Genomic DNA, 26,554 nt, shown 5'->3' with positions numbered 1-26,554 from the left:
GAAGAGATATAAAGGTAATGAAAAATTATACATTTTGTTCTAAAAAATGATTTTTATTCAGAATATAAAGCAATGAAAAAGCAAAGCGAAAAATCCATCGATATCTGCGCGTTTTATTACAATGGAAATTTATGTGAAAGTTTAGTTAGTTTATGTTTTGCTCATTCAATAAGATCGAAGAAAGCCGAATGTTGGCGAGCTTGACTACAGTAGCCAACTTGACCAGTGTAGTAAGTAGCTGATAGCCGAAGCCCCCCGCCGAGGTCGCCCGAGGCCGCTCGAAGCGCCAGACGTTTCGCGGACGAATTCGAAGAGCGTGTGTGACGCGCGTATCGCGTGGAAAGTAGGACGGAAAGTGAGGATATCTCTGCGAGATCGGGCAATAAACGGCTTCGGACGATAACAGCACCGTCTCTCACCATCAGGCAAGTGTTAAATCTCAACTCGAAAGTCCGTCTCGGCGTCATTCTCCGAAAATTCGTCTCGAAATTGGAGGAGCTCCAAGTTATTAGTCCACTTGGTATCGCGAGATCCGAGACGAGCCGAAGCCGCCCGAGGCCGGCCGAGGCGCCCAGGCGCTGACAGTTTCGCGGACGAATTCGAAGAGTACGTGCGATGCGTGTATCGTGTGAAAAGTAGTGCGGACAGTGTGAATATCGCTACGAGATCGGACAATAAACTGTCTCAGACGATAACAGCTTCGTCGCTCACCATCAGGCAAGTGTTAAATCTTAACTCGAAAGGTCGTCGCGACGTTATTCTCCGAACGAAAATTCGTCGATCGAAATTGGAGTCCACTTGGTATCGCGAGATCCGAGACGAGCCGAAGCCGCCCGAGGCCGGCCGAGGCGCCCAGGCGCCGACAGTTTCGCGGTCGAATTCGAAGAGTGTGTTGCGACGCGTGTATCGTGTGAAAAGTAGTGCGGAAAGTGAGGATATCGGTTCGAGATCGGACAATAATCGGCTTCAGACAATAACAGCTTCGTCGCCCACTATCAGGCGAATGTTAAATCTGAACTCCAATGTCCGTCGCGGGCGTAATTCTCCGAAAATTCGTCTCTCGAAATTGGACGAGCCCAAGTTACTAGTGTACTTCGTATCGCGAGATCCGAAGTTACCCGAGGCCGCCCGAAACCAGAGTGGTTTCGCGAACGAATTTGAAAATTGCGCGACTCGCGTTATCGCGCGGGAAATAACGCGGAAAGTGAGAATATCGGAGCGAAATGGCGTCGTCGACGGTTTCGCGAGGGAGAACTCGTCGTGTTTCGTCGAACGAACGTAAAAATTCGATTCGAGCTGTGGTTGTGGACCGTAATTCTTCGAAAAGTGAAGTGGATTCTGGAAGGAAGGAGGGAAAGAAAGACTTCCTAGATCGCCAATTTCGCTACCTTTGTCTTGAATCGTGAATCCAGAACGAAATGAATATCCGCGAAGTGTCGTGGCATCGAAGGTGATTTTTCCGGAAACAAACGAGACGCGAATCTCGTCGGAGCGGGATGAGCAGGTGCCAGGAAAAGGGTGAGTCATTTTGTTCTTTATTTTTTCCTCAATTTTATATCGATATTTCAAGCATGGCAGCCGCCGAAGAAATAATGATTAATAAATATGTGGAGCTGAAATGTTCTCTCTCTCCCTCCCCCTTTTCTATTTCCTACAATGTAGGGAATGCATTTAATTAGAGGAAAAATAATATATTTTTATGATAATTATAAAACTGAATCTTCATAATAAAGGAAAATAAATATTTTCGTAATAATTATAAAGCGGCGCGACGAGCCAATTTTTCATCCACTGCGTATTTCGAATTGGCATAAGAATTGTCTGTTAAAAAGAATTATATATATTGAGATACAATTTCTAAGTCACAAATCGAAGATAGACTTTTCTCTTATCTCACGCCGCTTTCGAGAAATCATATATATTAAAGTTTACAGGAAATACAAAGAGGAGTGCTTAAAAAAATATATATTCGACATGTTAATACTCGGCACCTTATAATAGTGAATAATTTTAATAACGATGAAAATTATGTACATATTTACAGGCTTGTAAACACTTATTCGTAATACGACACGTACATTAAGGGCCTTAACGCACTACTTCCGTATGAAACGCGTTTTCTACTCGATTAACGGATATTAAACGCCAATCGTGCCGCGCGCAAGTCGCGCGGGCTGTCAATTTCGCGCCTCAACGCGCGCTCGAAAAATCCACGATGCAAAATATCGCACTTCCGAGAGTCTGTACGAAAAATATATCGAAAGGACCTACTTTGAGCGTACCGAGATGTTGTGTGCTCACGTGTTGATTCGGAAATAATAACGTACAGGCGCGTTTTCATCCTGGAAAGAGAGACCGTGTTTAACATTTTCTCATTTTGTCCTAACAAATGATTGTTTGTTAAGAATATAATGGAATAAAAAAGCGAGGCAAATTTTATTGAAAAATTCTGCGTTTTATTATAGTGGAAATATATGTGAAAAAGTCTCTTTTATATACGTAATAAGGTGCGCCCCAATTTTTCATCCATTGCGTATTACGAGTTGGCATAAAACTATTAAAAAGAATCAAGATATTTTAAATCACAAATCGAAGATAGGCTTCCCTCTTGTCTCTCGAGAAATCGCTTTCGAGAAATTGTATAAATATTTATAAGAAATATAAACTTGCTAAAGAGGAGTGCTCTCTCTAAAAAAAAAAAAAAAAAGATCAATGGCCTTCTCTCTTTTTGTTACATTTTCGCAAAGAAGATTTATAAAACTATATTTATTGACGGACTGTCGATAAACTCTTATCTCACTTTCGTTATTCAACCGACGAAAAAGCTCGTTCCGGGGATTACGCTCGGGGAAAAAATACGCAAGAAAATCCGTCGTTTAAACATGGAAGGCCGGCTACTTTTTGTCGCACTTGCCCTCAATTTCGGGCGTTATTTTAGGGCTCCGCCGCCCGTTATCTCTCTCCAGGATAAACCACGCGGAGTCAACGTCGCGGCGTTCCAAAAAATCGTAAAAAGTCTTCGTCCTCTTCAGATATGTGTCAATTTGTCCTCGCTTTCTTTCCTCGCGCGTGGCAAGAGCGACGGATCCTTCCTGCTTTACAAGGGAAGTACACCATTTGTCGCGTTGAAAACGGAATTCCGTCAAATATCTGTGTCGCGTGTTTTCCGCCGTGGGGAAAACGCTCCGAGGCGCGTTTTCCTCGCTCGAGCGTGGTGGAGAACGAGGCGGAGGAGAAGGAGGAGGATGAGGACGTGGATGAGGACGGGATTATATTACACGGAGCGACGCTCATATCGAGAGAGCATTTTTTTCCCCGTCGCGTAATCTTTTTCCTTTTTATAACGCGTCGAGTACTCCCGCGGAGTACGCCTATGCGTTCCATACACGCTACACGCGTAATACGAGTTTCAATCACAATAACATTTTTCTTGTTATGTTTTTTGTTCGTGTAAGGCAATAACATGTAGCGCACCGACCGGTGTATCTCGCAACAGCCACTCGTTTCCAGTCAAAATACGCTGGCAGGATCGAAATATATCTAACCAGCGTAATTGCGTATCGATCGGCCGCCGACAGTTGATAACGCGCGGATTGCCGATGGTGATTTTCCGTTCTTTGTGCTACTTTCATATACTTTCATATTTCGATATTTGTGTGTGTGTGTGTGTGTGTGTGTGTGTGTGTGTGTGTGTGTGTGTGTGTGTGTGTGTGTGTGTGTGTGCATGCATATAGATACATATATATACATATATATATATATATATATATATATATATATATACATATATATTTATATATACTCCTTTTTTGCGATCAGATTCTCGTTTACGCTTACGCAAGAGCTTAGCTAAAACCATCTCGAATCGATACATAGCGATGGATAAAGTGACCCTAATAGTGCTCGCCAGGCAGCTGTACGCCGTAACTAGACGGGGCGGAAACTTTATTCCAAGTTATTATTCAATAAAGTTAGCGAGTAGTATATTATCGACTGCACAGTAGTGCAATGTGAACCATCGGCAGTCGGATAAAATTTCAAAAACGATATTCTGCTTTTGAAAGAAATGCACCGATGCAAGTTCGCGCGCGCGCGCGAGCGTAAAAAAAGAGATAAATAAATAAAATTTCGTAAGCGTTTAACGAACTTCACTTTTACGAAGTTTCGTGTACCGTGACGAAAAATAATGCAATTTTTGGGGGTTTAAAGCAGTTGGATGCTTTTTTTTCTAACTCGATTCACGACGGCAATTCAATTCTATATATCTGGTTTTATACGAATATACAAATCCATTGAAATGTCGCGTTGTTCGTATATATCGCGCTGTCGATCAACACCTGGTGTAATTCCCTTGCTTCGGTGTTTAACGAGGAAAAAAAAACACCGATTCAAGCGGCGCTTGCCGTTGTCGTTTGTCCAATGCCGGCTTGGAATTACGGGATTGTTGTTAATTACGACGACACGTCGGGGACGAGACATGGGACGAGTGAGCGGAGGGAGGCTCGGACCGTTCCTCTCCTTTAGGCTCGATCGGCGCGCGTTGTCGGGGGAGGGGGGGATATTTCAATATCGATCGAAAATACGATAGTAATTTCGTACGCGTGACATATACCCGATATGAGATTAACTATGCCTTACAATTAGTCAGAAGAGGGACGACAGCGACCCGATTAAGCGTTTCGCGTGGTTATCGAGCGGGATTTCAACTTAATCGCGTTGCGATGCCTACGACCTACGGGGCCACGTGGGCCCCGATTTATGCAACGAAAGGCTCATTTATAAAAGATACTCCGGAGCAGGTCGCGAGTCGATTGCGGCGCGAATGTCACACGGCGGGGAATGTAACAATGGTGTTTGATAGAGATTGCCGTGTTACAGAGAGAGGTTTTCCTCTTAGCACCTTTTCTTTCATGTGCGTATTGTAGGATATTATTATGCCGAGATATTACATTATTTAGTCAGTGGAATGCTACTTCCTTAGCGGCATTCAGCTATATACCGACCGAGAGCTGCTAGAAACTATAAAGACAGAGAAATACACCCGCGGAGTAACACGGTTAATAAAACAGTCGGAAGAATGATAAGAAGAAATGAGGAAAATTTAAGAGCGTCCCCAATAGACATTGCGAGTGAAAAAAAAGTCGAAGTGAATTAATTTTTACGAGATTAGATGTCAAATGATCGAAATCAGGAATTAGTTGTTAATATCGTGAAATAAATTCCCGTATGAATAGATTTTCTTTATATCGCTTTTCTTCGAAATTGTTCGTACGAATATGATTCCTCTACCGTGCGCAAGCATAAAGAAATCACTCGCGACTGCCCTCGTGGCTATTATCAACTCTGCTTTGTACGGGGAAATCGCCGAAACGCGGGGTGGATACAGGAAGAGAGCGGACGACAGCGATTCCGGGGTGAAAGCGTATTTTCGCGGGAGTCCAAGCTGGGCCCGAAAAGACCATCCGGTTTTTGGGAAGATCGTCGGATGAATAGAAATGATATGTCGTGAAAATAGAAAACCCCTTTCTATCGTAGTAAGAATAACATCGAATCGTATCTCGAAAGCGATACAAAAGACGCCGCCTCTCGCGACGTTTTCCCGCTAGAGAGACTTTGGACGATCTAAACGAACGCGCGGGGAGTCGTGCGCGATCCATAGATCGCGCAAAGCGATCGATCGGCCGATCGTCCACCCCGCGCGGGCACGATAATACATTTAGAGCCTAGAGCGCACGTAATTGTAGACTTACGTCGCGGCGACGCAATAAATGGACGTACACTTATTATATGCATATCGGTATCGCGTTATTTATCGCGTTTACGCGGATTAGGAATTAGTAGTAGATAGGATGGAAAACCGATCTCTCCTAACGTTTTACATGGATTAGGAAGCAACGTGGAAAAAAGGGAAGGAAAAGGAAGAGACGAAAGTAAGGAAAAAAGAAAGACGCTCGTCGTTATTATCGCGCGGCTGCGATCGATGTGATCAGGGCGACGACGAGGATCGTCCACTGGACTGCAACACTTGCGGATCCTGGAACATTAAAAACGAACTTTCGTTAGCCTCCCTTTTCATTATCTTTTTTTCCGGGAAAAGTCGCTAATTGCCTTTGTTCGCGAGAGTAAAAATATCCCAGGCTCGGATGAGACTTTGACAATCGGAATTCTCTCTGACATCGAAAAATTGGATCGCTGACAAATTCTTAAAAAATATTAAAAATTGAAAAAAAAAATGTATTTATACGAAACGTTTTCGGAAATAGAGATTCGCCGGTTGAATACGGTTGTTGACAATGCACTCGCGTAAGACACGGACTTGCTGAGGATTATAGCGAATTTGTGCGATATACATCCCTTAAACGGCTAATTCGGACGCCGAACTATATCCCACGTTATTCATTTCGCGAAGCCCGAGCCCTCGTTCTTGCCGTAATTTAGTTCGGGATTTGAATACAGTGTGGCCGTAATTAATCAGTTTTTATTGCGGAACCCCCGGGCGATAGCACTATCGCGGATTAGAGCATCGAGTAATTAGTTCCCGTTGTGATTAATGCCGCATGTATGGTCAGGCGGGGGATTCGTTTTAATACTTACGGGGCCTTAATCCGATACTCCTCATTACTTGCGCGACCGGGGGCTTTTCGATGCCCGGAAACGAATTCGCCTCGCTTAATATTACAAAAATGTTGCCGTCGTGTGTTTTAAAATTCCGTTTACCGTGAAACAAATATATAAATATCCGCGCGAATCGCAACGCTTGAAAATTCGGCCATCGACGAGCGTACGTCGAAAATATGCATATTTACAATCGCGGTTTAGGTCGCAAAATATTTCCGGCGGGAAGCAAAAAGTCCTTTAATACGGCGAATTAATCGTCGCGCGCGTGTATGGGTGACTACGAAATTACCTGCGATGGTTTCCGGTCGGAGTAAGCTCGCAAAAAACCACGGATCGACTGTAAAAAAAAAAGAAGAAAATAAACAAAATGCACCGTGATATTTTGGCACGAGCGTGCCACGTTCGCTCCGCTCTTTGGTATATCAAATCCGACAGCGGAATAATCTAGCGAGCTTCAAGCATCGGGGGGTTTATATCCCCTCCCCCCTCCCGCCCCGCGCAAAGCTTGATCTAAGTGAATTTTTCATCGTCCGCACCCCTGTTTGCAATCGATGATTCACCGCAATCGCGGGCCGCAGAGACGCGAAGGGGTTTTAAAAAATCGCGAGCGCGTCAGAGAGAACGTTACGAGAGAAAGTGACACGAGAAGTATATAACGGCGGGAGGGAAAGTAACTTTTTAATTGAACATAGGTTATCCCTCGTAACGAAGCTACAGGACTATAAGCTACGAATCCGCTAATTACAGTTATACCAATATAATCAATGTCGGCGCAACTGGACCTTAATTATTTTAACTTGCGCTACCAACTTTCTGACAAGGCAAAAGTTGAATTCAGCATTCGGGCGGGTTAATCGATAACGGGTGAACGTTGCGCAATTGCGGTGGTAGGTAGGAAAGTAACGACGGGTGATATCCAAGAGAGGGGGAGGAGGTTGAGGGCTTACCGTTCGTCAAGTCCTCGCGAGTGTGGCTCTGCGCCCGGGTCTCGCGGCTCTCCATTATAGGCGTTTTCAGAATGCTCTCGTCGCCCTCCACGCTCTCCTCGTTGCTCTGTAGATAGACCGTGGCTATTGTGGCCAAGCACTTTAGCTTCATGTCGCCTCGCCTGAAGTGCTTGTTCGCGACGTGGAATTTCAGACCGAGTCTCGCGGTCTGCAGACCGTTCTCCACGTTGACGATATTGGGCCCTATCAGGTAGTCGGTGTTGGCCTGAAAGCCGGGCGCGCGTCTTTACAACGATTCCTGTAAAGACTGTTTTCAACGGGGCAAACCGGGAAACCGGGACATTCCGCGCGAGTGATTCGCGACGAATCCGCCGGGGGTGGGGAAGAGAGAGGAAGAGATTGAGGGCCGAGCAATTAAGTAGATTTTTATTTGGGACGTAGACCTCGCGACCCGGATTACGCAGCGTCGCGTCGACGGACACCAATTAGGCGGGCGGGAGATGAAAAACAGATATACGCGATTCTGTAGAATGCAATTTGAAAACAATTAAGAACGAGAGATTGCGCTCTTTTGATCCCGGATGCAAATTTTTTTCGTGAAACCAATTACGCGAAATTGCATGAAGCACCGAAGCAAGATTCTAATTATCGCACGATAATGATAATAACATTCATCATCAGCAACGCGCGCGCACTGTGGAGGTAAAGTTATTTTAAAGTTAAATCTTTAATTCGGTTAAGCTACGCGTCCGCGGGGCGGAAAATTTCGCTGGAATATAACGGCGGTAACGAATTTTCTAAAGAAAAAAGAAGTCGCAGTTCCGTAAATATTAACGGCACATAAATGGGCTCGGATAAATGGAAAATACATAAACGTCATGGATTTCAGATCGATATCCAATGTTGACGCGAGGAGACAGTCGACGTTTCGCCTTTAATTGGTAACGGTGACTGGTGTTTTATCAAAATAAATTTTAAATTAGAACATTATCGGGGAATATTTTTCGAGATTAACGCAAATGGACACGCGCAACGCGCGCGTACGCGTCTTTGTGATGAAAACAGAGCGGAACGAAGCTTTGATTTATTTAGCAAATTGCATATACTGCATATACCGCAGCTCCGTTGTGCTCCATTTCTTCCTCTCTTTCTCTCTCTCTCGCCTCTCCCTTTCCATTTTTCCCTTTCCTTTTAAGCACACATTTTATCGCGTCGGTCGGAAAAGTTTAGCGAAGCGTGAAACAAAGGTTACAATTATTTCGCCGACGATTTAAGTGTCTCACTTACCGGCTCGTCGTTGATGAACCAGGACAATAGCGCAGGTGGTTTAGAAGGTGCCGACGTGCAGTTCATGCGAACGACATCGCCCATCTGATATTTGGAACGACCACCGGTTATCTGCGGTCCTTCGTTAGGTAGAACTGAAACGTTGCCATGACCCTTTCTAGTGCTATTGTCGTGGACCCTCGGATTAGATTCCCCTTATCTTACCGCGTGCATTTACTGTACGTATTTATTTATCTAGTTTCGCCTCCCTCCAAATTACGTTTTGAAATAACCATCGCGCTCCAACGCAGTTTTTTTTTTTATTTTAAGGATAAAAATTTCCTCCGCGTGTATCTTACAAATTATTTGTATAGATTTCTATTTCTTTGTTTATCGCGGCTTTTCAGAATTTTCGCTACAATCCCAGCTTAATCGGACACGTTCGCTCTTATTTTCCATGACAATACATACTTACCGACTACAGTCATGTCCCCGTGATCAGAGACCGTCTCAAAGGCGGGAGCTTCGCCCGACACCTCGCACCGATACCTCCCCGAACTCGTCAGATTCACGTTGTTCAAGACAACCGAACTCTCGGTGGACTCGTCCCTCTGAATGCAAATTCGCGATTACAAGCTGCTGCGCCCGATCGAGCGTGACGCTGCGGGGCCTGCGCGATGCACGACGATGCAGCGAACGTACTAGATTCTATCAGATTCGAGCAAAAAGCTCCTCGCGCCGTAAGGGATATACAAAGTGCATTGTGCTTCTAGTTTAAAAAAGAAAACGCAGACGGAAAAAAAATTAATTAATTAAAAAGGCCGCCCCTCTTCCCTTCACGTTCGAGCATCGCGCGGCTCCGCTCTCGTCGTTAATCCGAATTAAACATTAAAGTGCCGGAATGAATATTGCGTCACTAGAGATGCTTAAATTTTACAAAGGGTCGATATTTCTGTCCGTCCGTTATCCGATAAATATTCGACCCGAGTATCTCAAACACTCCAATTAATATAAACGTCAGAATATTACGTTTCGTAAGAGGATACATTGCTGAAGACCGACCCGTTCTCGCTATCGCGTAGCACCGCGCTCGTCCGTCAGTCCGAGCTTAAACATTAAAGTGACGGAATAAATATCGCATCACCGGAGATTCTTAAATATTCCGAAGGATCGCTATTTCTATCCGTTCGTCGTCCGATAAATGCTCGAGCTGCGAAGTACCTCAAATACCTCAATTAATATAAACGCCAGAATATTACGCTCTCCGTAAGAGGATACGTTGCTTGAAGACCGATTGTTCTCGCTATCGAGTGGAAGAAGGTCAGGACTCTATTCCGCGCGCGCTGCTATTCTAAGCATCCCCAGTCCACGCGCAAACTCGCACTCACGTTTACGTTTACGCCCGGCACCGAGAACGTTAGCACCGTGGGCGCATCTCGGGGCGTATAGCGATAAAATTCGTGGCCGTCCTTGTACCACTTCACGGAGTACAATTGCTCTTTGTCCAAGTTGAAGTTGCACTGCATGCGCACCGTCTCATTCAGCACGACGTGCTCCGGTATCTGCAGAGACGTCATGCGTAGGGCGACGACGACGACGACGACGAAGCCTGCAAAAGATTTCGGATTGTAGTTTGCGGGAGGATTGCGCGGCGCGCAAGTGGACCCTGCGGGATCTAGCTCCTCTCCCCCGCCTACCGCCCCCGTTTCCAACCCCGCACAGCTGCAGTTGCAGCTGCGTGGGAAACTTGCTTGAATTCACGTGGGGCCCGTGACGCTCGGCGAAAGAGAAAGAGACGGACATTTCCGCGAGCTTCTCGCCACGATCGCGATGTTACCCCGAGTTGCAGTTTCAATCTTCAACGTTGCACGCGACGCGCGATCAATTCGACGATAATATTCGTATGCGTAATGAGTACTGCAGCAAAGTTTGCCGACAGTGAGTCACACGTGATTCATTGTAATGAGCGCCTTTTGAATCACACAATGTGATTCATACACATACTCTCTATCTCTGTATGCTTAATAAGAATAATATCTGCATCTCGGAACCATCCGCGTCATTCGGTAAGGCCAAGATATCAAAAATGTATTCCTTTACAGACATATTTTTGTTATATATATTTTGCATTCTCTATTTTTATGAGCGGTAGTGTACTTGAGTTTCTACGACGAGGTGTAGAGCATCAGGAAACACAGCTAAAATGAATTGATCTAATAGAACCGAGTGTTCTTCCTAGACCCGCGATTGCATGTCGACGAGCTGAAAGGCGCCGTGACTTCGATATCGACTTCGTGGAATAATTGATAACCGAAGAACCGCGTCGAGCGTGGGTTCACGTATGCCGCTTTAAAATTGCAATGGCCGTTGAGATGTTGAAATTTCTTCGACAATGCAGTTCCCCGCGCATGTTTCTTTCCTTATCCTTAAGACGTAGCGAAGCTTTAAACATACGGGCTCTGTTACACGAATACATGGCACATTATATGAGCCAGACTGGCGATCTTTCAGTCGTGAATAGCGGTATCCCAATCGAAAAAAAATGCCGATTTTTTTTAATTGAAAAATTTTCCATTTCTGGATAGGTATCTTGCTCGCGGCCGAGTTTTCGCGGATTTTAATTGAAAAGGAGTTTAATTTTTGAAGCGCGATTTGCAAGATACGTACGCAAATTGAAAGCTGGTAACGTGTTCTGGCTTTCGGGCCAATTTTCGCGAAGAAAAAAATCGACCGCGGGTTTACCGGAATTTTTTGGAGGGGGAGAAACGTCCGGATCGTTCTGTGTACAAAGTTTGTTACAGCCGAATTGCAAACATCCAGGCGCTCCATGGCGTAATTGTGGTCGAGCGCGTTGCGCAGTAATGAAGCAGGACGCGCACGAGATACGTTTGCCGAAATTCTTTCCGCACACACGTGCCTTCTAATCATGTCGGTCGCTTTTGTAAAATAATACAATCGGGGAGGGGGAAAAGGGGGACGAGTGATGATGCTTTGCTTTCACAGACACAACACACCGGTGTCATTAATTAGTCCCACGCGCCGAGGCGAACCGCGACTCGATGATTACGTTAAATCGCGTCATGTTTGCCGTGTTTAAAATTCCGACGGTGGTGTCTTAAATTAAGTCCGCTAATGAGTGAACCGGCGGGATGAGATTGCCGTTTATATACCGCCCGGCCCTTATCGCGGCTATTCGCGCGCGCGTTGCACATGCACGCGTTGTCATTGATTCGATAATCATCGGGGTCACGCAACGCGACGTATCGCGCGTCCGGGCATCGCTATTAGTGCCGCTCGTACGCGGCGAACACTCTTATTAGGGGTAATTAATTTTTTCTTTCGTGTCTCCAGTGGTCCTCGTCAGGCACTCGTAATGCGTGTAAAACCATATCCAGATCAAACGAATGAGCGCGATCAGACACGAACGAACAAGTTACTTTAATGTGAACGGCTGTACTAGCGATGTCATTCGTAACTCGCATCGGTGCAAATTGTTCGGATTTTTTTGCGCATTCAAAATAAATATTTTTCCGGCGAGAGTCAAATTTATATCTAGGTGCATTCCACTGAAAGATAGCTGGCAATAAATCGCGGTTTTTTTCGAAAAAGAAAACCTTTCCACCTTTCAGTATCTATATCATTTCAGAAGAACATCCCCCCTCATTTCAGATTCGTTTATTCATAACTAAAAGAATTAGGAATTAGTCATTCTTAATTCGTATATATACATACGTCAATACGTCCGACACATTTGTTTCGTCTCGCGAACGTGTGTGCTTACGAGGGAGTGCTGGGAGAAAATCCGGAAAAATATCGGGAAAATATCCGTGTCTGACCACGTCGGGGTAAACCGGAGTCGAATTTCCAAGCGCACCAGGTGTAAGTTTCCCTGTTGCAATCTTGTCCCGCACCTGATACGCCTTGCGATTTTTTGCTCCCATTGTGCCTTGACTGGCGGAAAAGATTGCGAGTCTTATTTATCGGTCTTGACATTGTCAAGTTTGAACGGTAGGTATGTTTGTAACTGAAGGAAAGATTCAACGCGCAATAAGCACCTCTTCTATCGCTTTCTCCCGTTTCTCTCTCTCTCCGTCTCTCTTCTTCCTCCTGTTATGCTTTATATCTCGAAGGCGTAAAGCGTGACAAGATTAACGAGATAAAGGGATCTGAAAAGGCGTTTTATTTCCCGCCATTTCGTTTATACCGCGAGCGAAATGATGGTGTTAGGTGGCGGAATAGAATGCGACCGTATTGTACGCCGTGAACAAACTTTAGTGTCGCGGATTCTTCGAATGTTTAGGAGGGCATTATGCATTAAATTTCAACAAGTAATGTTTAATTTCTCAATATCTTTATTCAGTTTAGTTAAATCTCCTCGACTGTGATCCTCCTAAAATATGCGCTGACATGTTATTAAATATACAAATGAGAATCTCTTAAAGCTGAACTAATTCGATCATGCCTTTCATTTGTTATTTATTTATTATTTTTGCTTAGTTTAGCGCAAATGTGAAAATTCTCCCTATCAATATGTTAGCTCAAATCAGATTTATTATTTAAAATAATTTAATTAAAAACCTTCTATAATTAAATATTTATAATTAAAATTCTTTGTTTGTAAAAGGATGAAGTTGAAAATAAATTAAAAATTGAATTCTGTAATTAAATATTTCAACTCCCGCAATTCATAAAGAATGTTGAAGATTTGGACAATGATAACAGAGCATTGCATATTGGTTTGCAATTATTTGAATTTCTTCCACGTACTTGTCAATATTTACACATTCTGCATATTGTTTACAAAGCTGTTTGCGAAAACAAAACAGAGTACTGCGAAATACGGCGGCGGCAAGCTATTTTTGAAATAATTCAATGTAATGGGAAATGTTTGAAAAGCAGTATTATCATAATTTAATTCATTCGTCAAACGTCGAATCCCTTTGACGATAATGATCCCTCGGTTTAAAGTCGCAAAGATCATAAACATATCGAGCACATTATCCGCACGGCGGAACGTGCACGTTTATTTTTTCTCTCTTTCTGTCCCCGAGACAATTTCGAATCGCAGATCGGGCAATTACCAGGCGTATGAATATTTAATCGGGCCTTCGGTGACCGGTTGTGCTCAATGCAGCTCACCATATAATCCCGGACGTCAAAATATACACCCCGCCGCGTGATCAGCAGAGGGTTAAAATGTTCGCGCGCAGCGACGAACTGAATATTTATGGCTCGCGCGCGTACGTGGCCAACATTGTTCTTCATTACTTTTGCGCGTGAAATTCATGACGCCGGTTGTGAGGGCTGTACACTAAGAACCTGGAGAATCCAGTGCGATCTTTTTTTTTTTTTTAACAGGTTCAGAGATACGGTTGCACACTTCACGCAAATTAGTGGTCAGAATTTTTCTTTTTTTTTCCCCTGATAGCTTCCGAGTAGTCCGCGGAAGATCGTAGTATTCGTTATTCGCTGTCGCCCGCAAATTGATACGGATGCGAGCGGCGGATAAGTTAAAAGAGTACGAAGGACTGTCGGCAACGAGAGATTTATTGGATCGACCATCTGGTCGTGTGTTTTTTCGCCGGAGCGTGAAAAAATCGTTACTCAACGGAGCGTTACCTTCTCGAGAAATGGCTCAAGTTAAAGCACCGACGTATCCGCGGTATATACGGGAAGAAATATTGTGGCGAACTGTGTACCGCGAGAACTTACCGGTCCTTATTTCATATAGTAAGGGCCAAGGTTGCAGTAGATTTTTCATGTAACCCGTCGTTAGACCTCTAAATCTTCTCATAACTTACAATTAGTAATCTCCATGTTAAGTTGCGTATCAAGCCTCAATTAAAATGAGATATCTTGTGAGATATCGATCGAGGTTTAAAGTTTAAATTGAGTAAAATTTTATTGTCGATATGCGTGTTTTAAAATTTTAAGCACAGGCTCTTTATGACACACCTATAATTTCTCTCATTAGGCATACAAATACAGACGGATATCTGATCGTATCATCGTCGTCGCGTGTCCGATCGTTTCGTGTCCATCGTGTTTCACTTTCTCGATTGTCATTCGTACGCGATCTTGTCGAGATCGTATACGGGCGCATTTGAAAGTCACTTTGTAGGTATCGCTCGTGCCGGATGGGTGGGAAAGGGGTTGGAGGGAAATAAAAACCGCTCACGAATGTCCGATCGAGCATAGCCGATAAAACGCCTTGCGAGATAAATTAGCCCGCGCCCGTATAAATATTCCTTTCAACTGGCGGAAATAAGCTGCTGCGATAAATTCAATACCGGTGGCCCGCGGTGCTGTTCCCGATGCTGCTGCTGCCGCCGCCGCCGCCGCCGCTGCTGCTGCTGTTGCTGCTCCTTGAACCCGATAATTGATCCTCGCCGTATGTTGCCTTGTTATTTTCCTAAAGCACCGCGAGCCGATAACGCGGAGTGAAATATGCGCGACGTCCTCGGTCGATTTTACCGGTTAATATCTGCGCCCCTGAATTTAAATCCCACGCTCAACGCGAAATGATAGAGCGAAAAACGAGGAGTCGGTTATCGCACGGTGACGCGGGAACATTTTTGCGTAACCGACGGACGGACGGGCGGACGTGTGTACGTGACGCTATGCTAATTATCGCATACCGGTGAAATATCGCGATGTCAAAATAATACGCTCGCTGATATCGTCGTGCGATTTCAACAGATGCTCTTCATGTCATTTGAAAATTGTTTTTATCCTTCAACGGGTGATAAAACAATTGTGCGCTATTGTTGATTCGCTATCAATAGCTTTTATTTGACTCTCGAATACGTCGCGTTGTTGATTGGCAACAAAGTGATTAAATATATAGAAAAAAAATAGCTGCACGGAGTAAAATATGAAACGTACGGCCACGAAAGTGAAATGGTATAACAATAAACCGAATAGATGGTTGTTCATCTTTTGTGTTACAAATAGCTGATTGTTTCGAATTGTTTACGTCACTTGTTGGCTCGCTGTTACACGATTCTTCATAACCGTTTCGCGCTGGCTTTTCGTATTTTTCATCCAGCAATAGGCATTTGTAGCCGTGTAACGTACGCACGGGGAAATGCAGTTCCACTTTTCCACTTTTCCATTTTACTTTATATTTAATTGAGTTTAGATTACTGATAGCTGGCGGATACCTAATTTACCGCGCAAATCGAAAGAGTAAACAATTTCTGAAATTACCCTGTTCCCTCTCGAAGCGAAACGATTGCGTATAGCGGTAGCAATCGCGAAGTCGATTGAATTGTTAATCTCTCGGAGTTCCAAAATCGATTTCCGTCTATCGTGGAACCCTTAAGCATCCGGCGGCGACTCGTTTATTTTTCGCCCGCTATTGAATCGGGGGAACTAACGAACCTCTTTGAGACCGCGAGGGACGTTCTATACAGACGTTAGCCTGCTGTTCATCGGGCAAAATTTCGATATTAATGCGAAAGCACGAGAAACGCGGTTAGAACCTCTTCCATCGTTATCGCGTAAGACGCTCCATATTCAGTCGACCATAACTTGAAAGATTTTAACGCGCCGCGAAACGAAATCACCGCGTCGAAATAAACAGCGTTTCTCTCGGTTCGGCATTTCGCGGGCGTATCTGCGCTCGAGTGAAAACCCGCCGTTCCCTGATTTATCTTCTTCCTCATCCATCTCCTCTACCTACGAGAGAGAGAGAGAGAGGGAGAAAGAGGACGCGCGATGTTGCACGATTTTATTTACGCGGTCTCATAGCGCGTGAGATACACGTCCCGCAAGGGCGCGAGAGGGTTGCCTCGACCGCCTTGCCCTAAGACGCAAACAAATCTCCGGAGCTTCCTCGCGCATGTAAATACAGAGCTGCGTGCGCGTTAAGCCGCACGGGCACGCGCGGGAAATAAATTGGATAAAAGCGGGCGACGATTGTCGCGGCTTCTCCCGACGACGTCCCGACGACGATGTCGCACACGACGACGTGTGTGCGTACGTGCGTGCGTATACACGTGTGTCCGTGTATGTATGCGCGTTATCGCGATCCCCCATCCCACGATATTACTCCGCACTCTGCAAATTTGCCTCGCTCGCGCTAATGAAACATTTACCATTACCGGCTTGTATCTTTTTAGCCCATCGAGAGCGACGCCGGCGCTTTCGCCCACGCTGACCAGGCGACGTGACACGGCGCGTTTGTTAGCACGTGCTCGTGACGGACGCGGACACGGTCGATTTAATTAAACGCGATTGGGGAGGCGTAGACGGGACAAGGAGGATCACGCGACAGAGTAACGACGACGAAGACGACGACGGCGGAGGCAGACAGCGTCGCCGACGACGACGAGGATGCGGACAACGGGTACCCGGGGTGAGTGAGATATTTATTCATCCACTTATTCGTCCGTCAACGCGCGCTGGATCCATCCAAATGAGCCCGAAAGCCCCCGTGGTGCAGCACTCGCGCGCGCGTGATTTGGCACTGTAAATCAGGCTGTAAATGCGAGGATTAATCCCGCTGCTGAATATATCGTCGGCGAGATTATAAATTTGTTCGCTCTCAGCGGAGAGCGGGGTGTTACTCCGTAACTACACCTCCGGAGACTTCCAGATTTTAGGAAATCCCGCCGTTGCGTGATGCTCGGAATAGACGGAGGAATACACGTAGCCTGTTAGATTTATGTGTTTATTTAAATGGGCTTGTACCCGTCGGCACAGCGCTAATTCACGCTGCTGATAATCAGTCACGTTTATTAAATAGTCATTTCGAATCTATATTAGGACACTTCGCGTGTACCATTTATCTCGCGGGAAACGAGTCACGAGAGCGGGAATTATTTAAATGGCCGATCCGCCAAAATTATCGAAACGCACTCGAAACCCGCATCCCCACGACCGTGATGTTTCAGCATGCGCGGGGAAATATTTGTAATTGAAATGCATATGCCGCATTAGTCCCATTATTACTCACATTATGTATTATTAGTCTATTCGAGCGCGTGATTATTTTAATATCCGGCATGGATATGGCGCGTCACAGCGCTATATACAAATTAAATTCGTTGCGATCTCGTAATAAAGGGGTAGGGAAAAATTCGACGTATGTATATCAGTGGGATCTCTCGGTATGTAGAACAGGAAGGAAGGAAGGAAGGAAGGAAGGAAGGAAGGAGAGGAGGAGTCGCGATCGTTGCTGTTGCCTTATTATTTTATCTGCTCACTCGCTCGCGCTATGATAGCGCGTGGCTCCGACCGTGCGCGCTGTTTTCCCTGCTCAAGCACACAAATATTGGAATTTCCCGTGTAATAAGGGCTCAACCGAGGAAAAGAATCTGCTAAAGTCAGCGATCCGTGTATGAATGGGTACGCGTTGCGGGGAATACAATATAGGCGTCTCAAGAAAAACGGCGTAAGTCAAAGTTAGGGCAAACGGTGAATCTGAAGGGCGGGATAAAAGATAAACCGGTTAATCGGATAACGAGACGAAAAGAAGGCGTAATTACGCGTTTCACCGTAAGGCGCGGACTTGGTCGAATCCCGGACGGCTTCGTATAACGTTACGCGGTGTAACGCTTCCCGACGAGCGGAAAAAGTGATAAAACGATCGAGTTGCCGTAATTAATCACGGCACAGCGGCGCGAACAGCGGGATGCCCGGGTAAGTACATAATTTTGACGTGCCGCGATGATAATGCTTTCCGATAGATTTGCTTCGCGTGTGTAATTAATGGCCCGCGAAAAGGAACAAGTTACGCCGCGCGCAACGTTTCACCGCTGTACTGAGAATTTTCTCAAGCTAAATAAAACACATACTATAGCGATAATTATATCCGATGCATATATAAATCTTTTTGCTCGTATACTCTTTACTTGTTGAGAAAGAGGCTTGTTGAATTGTTCGCAAGACATTTTTACACGATTTCACAAACTCTTCAAGAATATCTTTTTTTTTTCTATGACGCTCTCAAAAACCCAGTTTTGAGGTCTGGATAATTTTTTCCTTCGTTTTATTATTACGCTTAACAAACGACACGGTGGCGGTGTTAAAAAAAAATAACTTAAATCAAGAATATGGGCACGAGCTGGAGAACAGCGGCTATAAAATTATATGTTTACATCACAAAACGTAGAAAAAGCATGCCCGCGAGGGGACACGTGGACGCGGGAGTGTTAATCATTCGGGCAAATGGGCGTGTTAAACGGTACATGCACTCCTTATCCGGGGCATCACCATATTTTTTCGCGTTTTTCGCGCTCGAATAATATGAAATTAGAGGTGGCGGAGGTAGGGGAATGGCCGGACAGATAAAAGAATTTACTGCCTTCTGGAGGCAAATTGCACCGGCCGTAAAATAAGCCCGAAACTGGAAAAAATATGCGAAGAGTGTACTTAGTCGCTGCGCCGCGCCGTCGCGCGCGTGTCACGCGCCGTATCGTCGAGCACGAAGAACAACGACCGAACTGGAAAACGGGCACGCATCGATGTTCGACGTGTGTGCACCGTACCCCTTTTATCTTTACCACATATATGTGTACATATATATCTTGCTCCTTTTTTTTTTATTTATTTACGGTCATATCGTAAACCTGCGTGGCGCATGCAGGAAGAGTGATAAGCAGAATTACCTCGACAAGTGATTTTGTTTATTTTAACGACGCGGGGGCTCTCGCTTTAAAACTCGCCGCATGCGAAACAGCGCGCGCGCGCGATATATACGTACGGCGCGCGAATAAAAAATACAACGCGCTCGCTTTGTTATCTTCCGACAACGGGCGAGTACGGGCGACGTGCGTGATCACGTACCGTGGAGATTCAAGATTATGAGACAATTATTAAACAAAGCCCCGTGTCCGCCATCATCTCCTGTCTACGACATCCGCTATCGATTTATGCGACCGTCATCTTTGGATAAAGCGAGCAAATAAAACGAATATAGACGGAAAAATTCATTTAGCAAGAGAAATGGAGATTATCACAGCTGAACAAGATTCTACATTGATAATGGTATAAAATTTAATCTTATCGAGCTTCGTATAAAGTCAGATTCATCTGTAACAGAAAAGGGATTAAATTAAATAAATGAATTTATTAATCAATTCCCCTCTTAAACTTGATGGAACTGAGCTTTTGTAAGGGCTTTTATATAAGAGTATATCGGTCTTGGCGTGAAATTGTAAAATCCGCGCGATTCCATGAATCAATTTCTATTTTTATACTTTATTGAAAACTGTCGGTTCTGCGCGAGGAATGACGAGACACTTGTGACAAGCTAATAAATCTCGTCCGAACATAATTAAGTTCGCCGGACGTTTTATATATTAAATTATGCGCGACGTTGCGCGCGGTGCGCGCGATAAAAAATGTAGTATCTTTGATTACTGTTTTGCATGGAGATTCACCGAGCGACGGGGGAGACGAAAACGAAGCGGGATGAGGGGAGAGAAGTGCGGGGAGGGGCAAAGTGTCGGTGTGCGTGGTATTGTTTTATTTAAACGGAGTCGTACACAGAGAGCCCCCGCCGCGCCGTTCGCCGGGGCTTTATTGGAAATTGAGCCAATTATGGTACTTGGGTTAACGAACCATTGTAATACAGTTTCGCAGACGCTATCCACCGATCCCGAACGAAATCCCCGTACGAGACGTCGTAAACGCAGATTGCTTTACGCGGCCGCGTCATCATCGACGACCGGTTTCCGATTGAAAAGTGTCCTCGAAGAGACACGTCGTCGTATTTAACGGAAAGGAAACCGCCGCGCCGTCCGCGAAGCGATGACGATAAGCGAGAAGTCGTGTTCTTTCGGTTTCGACCGGCGAGCCGCGATAGCGTGCGTTAACTCTCAGCCCCACACACTTTGCCATCGGGCTTTGGTTCCAGCGCTGCGACCGCGGTTCAAAGTTCAAACTCGATTTAACTTTGAAATCGGGTCCGCTCGCGTTGACCGGTCGATGGCTAAGTGCCGCCGCCGCGGCCGCCGACGCTCTTCCGCAAACTGTCCCGGAGAATTCAGGCACTTTAATTGTCGTAGCGCGATATCGGCCGTTCTGACATTTTTACGCCACGTCGCCCACGCGCGCTAATGCGGGGCGAGTTTATGCATTTAACGAGGCGCACGCCGGGAGTTAAACGCATGGGTTGCTTTTTTCTTTCTCTCTCTCTCTCTCTCTCTCTCTCTCTCTCTCTCTCTCTCTCTCTCTCTCTCTCTCTCTCTCTCTCTCTCTCCACCGCCACCGTGCGAATAAAATTTCCGCGATTCGCCTCGGTATGAAATACTTTGAATAATTCGTGACGCTTGTTGGCCAGGGGATGCAAATGCGCGTTATTTTTTTTATTTTATTATCGTCGTTATTTTAGGCTCGCTACTTATACGTGGATTTCAGGAGGAATTTCGGGAACGTTTCTCCGCGCGAGCGGAGAGTCTGAGGGTGAAATGAGGGTTAATTTATAAATATTCGATTCGCTGTTTCCGCTCTCGCGGCGGCGCTCTCCGAAATTAAGAACACCAGGTCGTCGTAATGAATAACAGATGTCCTGTTATTTTTATTCGAGTATATTACATCCTCAATATAGCTATATAGTTTATATATATTTATGATGTTTTCTACTCCTCAAGATCAAATATTACCGTCGTTCTGATAAATTCTAACAATTAGACTTTCCTCTTTAAAATAGTTATCAACAGATAGATATAGGAGATATTTTTCCGCGAATACCCGATATGTAAATTTCGGAATGTATAATGCAGCGAAAACATTTGTACAAATAGCCCAATCATCCGATAACCGGTCACGCGTATCGTTGAAAAGTGTGCGCAGTCGCGATATGTTAATTCTCGCAAACACGATAATAATAATAATAATAATTTGCAAATGTGCGGTTCGGAATACGCGGCAGTTCGGCGCGCTTCAAAATGGCATAATATCAGCATGCATATTGCAATAAGACAAATGTGGCGAGGGCACGGTAATTGGCCGTTATAAATAACACGTAGCCGCGGTGACGTTCTTAGAAATTTTAATTACATTTATACGAACGTCACGTGACAGCGTGCGTTTAGCGGGCGGCCGGCCGGCCGCGGCGAAACGCGCTAAATCGCACAGGTTTATTCTGGCCACGGCCCGCGGTGTATAGTTGCGAACTGAAGGGGGTAATTTTCGAACGATAATCGCTGTTTGAAGCTGTCGATCGTCCCATTACCTCCGCCCCCGTCCGTCGATTTACAAACGCTTAGTTTACCCTCCGCAAACTCGCCGCTGCATACGCGAAGACGCGGTCGCGGCTCGTCGACCGTGTTGAATAAATTAAGAGATTGTAGGAAAATATCGGCGCGGCGGCCTGCTAAAAATACGAAACGTCAAAAGAGAATTGGGGTAAAGCGGCGAACTAATTTCAATCTCTCAGGGTATGTCGAGAGTTCGATGAACGCGGCGAACTGAAGGCTGAAAACGACTGAGGGGAGATTTCGTAATTTCTTTAGTGACAATCTCGGAATTTTGTTTATGGCGATCGATGCGTACAGCGAAGCGTGGTGAAAGGGCAACCTCGCCGTTCCCGAACGACAATGGTTCGTTCGAAGCTGCCGCCGCCGCCGCCGTCGCCACCGCCGACCGTTCCATTATCTCGACCGATTCGCAAACAGTAGTTATACACTCCACAAACTCACTATTTCATAGGTAAAGACGGCGGCCGTGCCTCGCGATCGCACGGCGAATGTTTTAATTAAGTACGAACTTAAAACAAAGTTTCGTCGTGGATACTAAAAATGCGCTCGATACCAGACGGGGAGTTAAATCAGCGAACTAATTTCGAAGCGAAACACACCGCGCGGCTTCGATTCGACGATATAATGCGAAAGAAGAAGCCCGGAATGGCGCGGGAGATTCAGGGATTTTTCTGGGCTGGCTGTGTGTTATTCCAATTTATTCTGGAGCTGAACGAAAATAATTCGCGAACTCGTCGCTATGTAAACCGAGACGCAACCATTTAAATTCCATTTGACTCTTCGAGATTCTCTGTTGGCCGATAACTTTGGCGTAATTCAATTATATCGCGACTCGCGAATTTTTGTTTATCGCGATCGAAGAGGTTCTCCCCGTATTTTCGTATACGCGACTAGATATTGTTATTCCCGGCGCTTTGCATGGATATACATAAATGCATGGCGCTTTGTGTACTAGCTTTTATTCGTCTAGCTTTTATTCTTCTGGTTTTTATTCCTCCATGTCACGTTGCATTTTGTCGCGCGCGAGCAAGCTAGACGAGCCGTACACAAGGCATTTGTATGCATTTGTCAATATATACATGTACATCCGAGCCCTCTTTGTCGGCGATTTAATCGGGCGATTTCAAGATAATTGCGAAATTTGCGTCGGGCATTAGCGAGTTCGTTAATTTACTAATTCGCTTGTCATATAATGAGCGCCGTCATATAATGTGCGCCAACGAAATAGCTCAAATTATACTTCACGCGGCCACTTTAATTCGCAAATCAGTAAGCGATTCATGTTATTGAACTTGAACGGAACAATCAAAAATATGCCTGGCGCGTCAAACGCGCGCACGCATGCCAAAAAATGGATTTTCGAGCCTTATGAAGGCTCTATTCACATAGATTCGTTATTGTCATACCGACGCTGATTCGCACTGGCTACCGCGTCTTCTCTGGACGACCAAAGAACATTGTGTATATTTGTAATGAAATCTTCTACAGCTCCACTGAAAGTTCTTCAAATCGTATGATACAATATAAATCTTCAATTTATGTAAATATATTTCTATGCGTTTTAAAATCTTTTCGCGGTTAAAATCTTTCAGCATGTAGTTTATCATTCTTATTAATCGTCATCAGATCTTAAGATATTTACACGACTGACTACTATTCTATCTCCCCCCTCTCTCACCCCTCTCTCTCTCTCTCTCGCCCTTCTTTAGATTTTGATGTTAAAAATCCACTCCGAGACGTTAACAGAACGTCGTTTTATTCGATTGTAAAACTTTTATACGTTTACTCGAGAAGAACGGAGCACGCTTTGAAATATACTTGACGCGACAAATCCGTCTCTCTCTCTCAATCCGCGTCTCGCTGTGTAATATATTGTACTTTATCTGAGAAATATGACCGATCGCGTACCTGAATGGATCAGCAGCGACAACAATACGAGGAGCCGGGGCAGTAGGACGGCGAAGGCCGCGCGCAACATCCTCGCTCCCGCGGGTGATCCTGGTTCTCCAAGATTGCGCCAGGGATGCTCCGCGATGATGATGCGCTCGGCGCGGCGTAGCGCAGCGCAACGCGACGTGGCAGACGGAGGAGATCGACCTATCTCCTAACTCCCGCAACCGTCGTCACTGGCGACAAGTCGTCATCGCTCCTCACATAAGGGGGGGGGGGGAGAGAAAAGGAAAGATCGAGTCCACAACGTGATCCTGGTAAACACTTGATCGCGTCGAACTCTCGTATACGCGCTTTCTCTCTCTTTCGCTTTTTTTTTCTTCTCTCCCGAGTGCTCCGAATTCGTTGGAGAGTCGCCGATGAAAAATCGATCTTTCCACGTTGGCCGATTGTAAGTAACGCAACACGCGCGCGACGCAACGCGACGCGACGCAACGCGACGCGGTACCCGCGCGCAAGAGGGTACGCACGCGGTTTCGCCACTCGCGCGCGCAACGAGAATTGCGTCCGGTTAAATAGCAATATCCAAAGAGCACGGTGTTAACCACGGCCAGCGGTGGCGGCGACGGGTCTTTCAAGTACTCGCGGCGACTCGCGGCGACACGCGACACATAATTTCCTCCACGGCCGACCCTTGACTAATTGAAAATCTATATACGGCCGCGTTACACGGGTTTCCACCTTCCGCGGAAAGCAGTCAGTACTGCGGCATCGGCACCGGAGGAGAACGAGGCGCCGAGGCGCACGCGAGAGGGTTGGTGCGGCGAGTCGAGAGGGACGGGGGGGTAACGCCGACGTATGAGGGAGAGGGAGGAGAGACAGAGGGAGAGAGGGAGAGAAAAAGAGAGAGAGAGAGAGATGCGACCAAGTCGAGGAGGTGGTAGCGACGGCAGTACTGCTGCTGCTGCTGCTACCGCTACTGCTACTGCTGCTGCTGCTGGTACCGCTGCTGACTGTGGTGCTGGTGGTGGTGGAGGTGATGGCAGTGGTTCTGGCGGTGGTGGTGGTTGTGCCGATGGTGGCGGCGGCGCTCGAGGAGGGCGGAAGACCACCTGGCAGCGCGGGGCGGAAAGAGCGCGAGAGGAGGATGGAATGATCGGGTAGAGGTCGAGGGGGTTGGGGGAGCAGGAAGAGGTGGAGGAGGAGGAGGAGGACGGACGGACGGACGGACGGCGGGGGAGGGCAGGGTGAGTGAGTTCGAGTTGGTTCCTGGGCGACTGCGCCGTTCTCCAAGTCGATGATCGCTGCAAAATCTTCCGTCTCTCTCTTTCTAGCGCGAGAGGACCGCCTCTCTCTTTCGGTGCGTTCCGTACGTACGCGCTTCTCACTTCCACCCCCGCCGTGTGTGTATACGCGTGTATGTCTCGTATGCGCCGATGCGCGTATATGTGTACGTGTATACGCGCGCGGCAGAGGGTGGGAGCGTGCTCGCGCGTCCGTGCGGGCGCTAACGAAATTGGCGAAATACGCTCCGCTCGGAGGAGCGCGGACGGAGGCTGCCGCGCGTCCGTCCCTCTCGGACTCGGCCGGCGTATCGCGTCGTCGTCGTCTCACTTTCGACCGCGCCGCACCGCCGCGCCGCGCGCCGCGTTACCACGTCGGGTCTCGGCTGCTGCGGGAAAAACGGTCGGCGGACGAGAGGATAACGCGGAAGTTAGTTGGCGATCGTCCGGGGCGATCTTCCGTACATCGGGCTTAATCCTGTGGCCCGGTAATAGGATCGACCGGCGATCCCTCTGGGAGTATCCGGCGCGACTCTCGAGATTTTCGAATTTATGGGGGAATTGCGGGCGTACGTACGCTTCTTGGACGCTGCCGTATGGAATATGCTCCTCGCCATAAATCCGAAATTCCGAGTGGCCCGAACGACGTCGCTCCATTGTTGGGCCGAGAGTGTAAGGAGAGTCGTCGCCCCGCGATTGTCCTGCAAAGACCGCCCAATGACATTTGCCAGGGAATCCAAGATATATTTTATTTATAAATCAAAATCTACTTCATTTCTCTCCTGATTGAACTGAAATAAAAAATATCTCCCATGTGAATCTGACTCGCATGAATGATATTTTCTGGCATATAATTAGATCTCTATGACGCACCGTGCCTCGAAACAATTAACGTATGTAATATTTTAACGCTTGAGAGGATGCTATTTTAGAGCGCTCGACAAATAGCGATGTCTAGCTTATGTCTAATTTTTATCACACACTGCGTGCAAACGAATCGGTGCATCTCGAAATTGCGAGTGCAACAATATTACATAATGGCACTATTGTTGCGGTGACAACGCGCAATATAATTTCAGATCTAAAGTGCAAGTAAAAGAAACAGCATTATGTTAACGAACGTAATTAATGTATACTGTAGTCTTTGCGACGTGTAGCTACTCGAGATATGTAGCTACACCGCCGGTACGCGGGAAATCTCGGGATGAGTATTATTCCTTATTTGAACCATAAGCTCGGTATCAACTCGCCCGCGGCGGCGTAATGGGCTTCTCCTACGCGTTACGTCAAAAAAAGATGTAAAAAGAATAAGAGGAAGGGCGTTTCGTGCAGCCACTCGCCG

The 26,554-nt window shown here is 46.1% G+C and overlaps 2 protein-coding genes across 2 annotated transcripts in view; one reads left to right on the top strand and one right to left on the bottom strand.

Moving 5' to 3' along the window:
- Positions 1-166: 166 nt before the first annotated feature.
- The window catches only part of LOC139772695 (uncharacterized), a 182,994-nt gene continuing 156,606 nt past the window's right edge, over positions 167-26,554 (top strand). Inside the window, exons 1-2 of the mRNA XM_071706574.1 lie at positions 167-1,518; positions 16,955-17,190. The gene's annotated coding sequence lies outside the window, so the exon portion shown is untranslated. The remainder of the gene's footprint in view (positions 1,519-16,954; positions 17,191-26,554) is intronic.
- On the bottom strand, positions 1,993-25,069 carry LOC139772693 (uncharacterized). The gene is made up of 6 exons (XM_071706572.1): positions 23,948-25,069; positions 10,220-10,440; positions 9,307-9,442; positions 8,853-8,986; positions 7,566-7,830; positions 1,993-6,034 (listed from the first exon to the last, which is right to left on the bottom strand). The coding sequence occupies exons 1-6, from the start codon at positions 24,015-24,017 to the stop codon at positions 5,961-5,963; spliced, it is 900 nt and encodes a 299-aa protein (XP_071562673.1). The 5' UTR covers positions 24,018-25,069; the 3' UTR covers positions 1,993-5,960.

Source organism: Temnothorax nylanderi, unplaced genomic scaffold (genome assembly GCF_030848795.1).
Source record: "Temnothorax nylanderi isolate EJ_2023f unplaced genomic scaffold, tnyl_v1.0 TNYL_tig0052_pilon, whole genome shotgun sequence".
NCBI lineage: Eukaryota > Metazoa > Arthropoda > Insecta > Hymenoptera > Formicidae > Temnothorax > Temnothorax nylanderi.
Note: the sequence above shows the minus strand (reverse complement) of the source record. Positions and strands in the feature narration are given on the sequence as shown.

What these genes read in the sequence shown, in the direction of transcription:
- LOC139772693 (XM_071706572.1), bottom strand. Translation starts at nt 24,017, where the DNA reads ATGTTGCGCGCGGCCTTCGCCGTCCTACTGCCCCGGCTCCTCGTATTG. An exon ending in GTCGCTGCTGATCCATTCAG is followed by an intron (nt 10,441 to 23,947) that starts GTACGCGATCGG and finishes AATCTTTTGCAG; the next exon opens with GCTTCGTCGTCGTCGTCGTC. An exon ending in CGGGGACATGACTGTAGTCG is followed by an intron (nt 8,987 to 9,306) that starts GTAAGTATGTAT and finishes GCAACGTTTCAG; the next exon opens with TTCTACCTAACGAAGGACCG.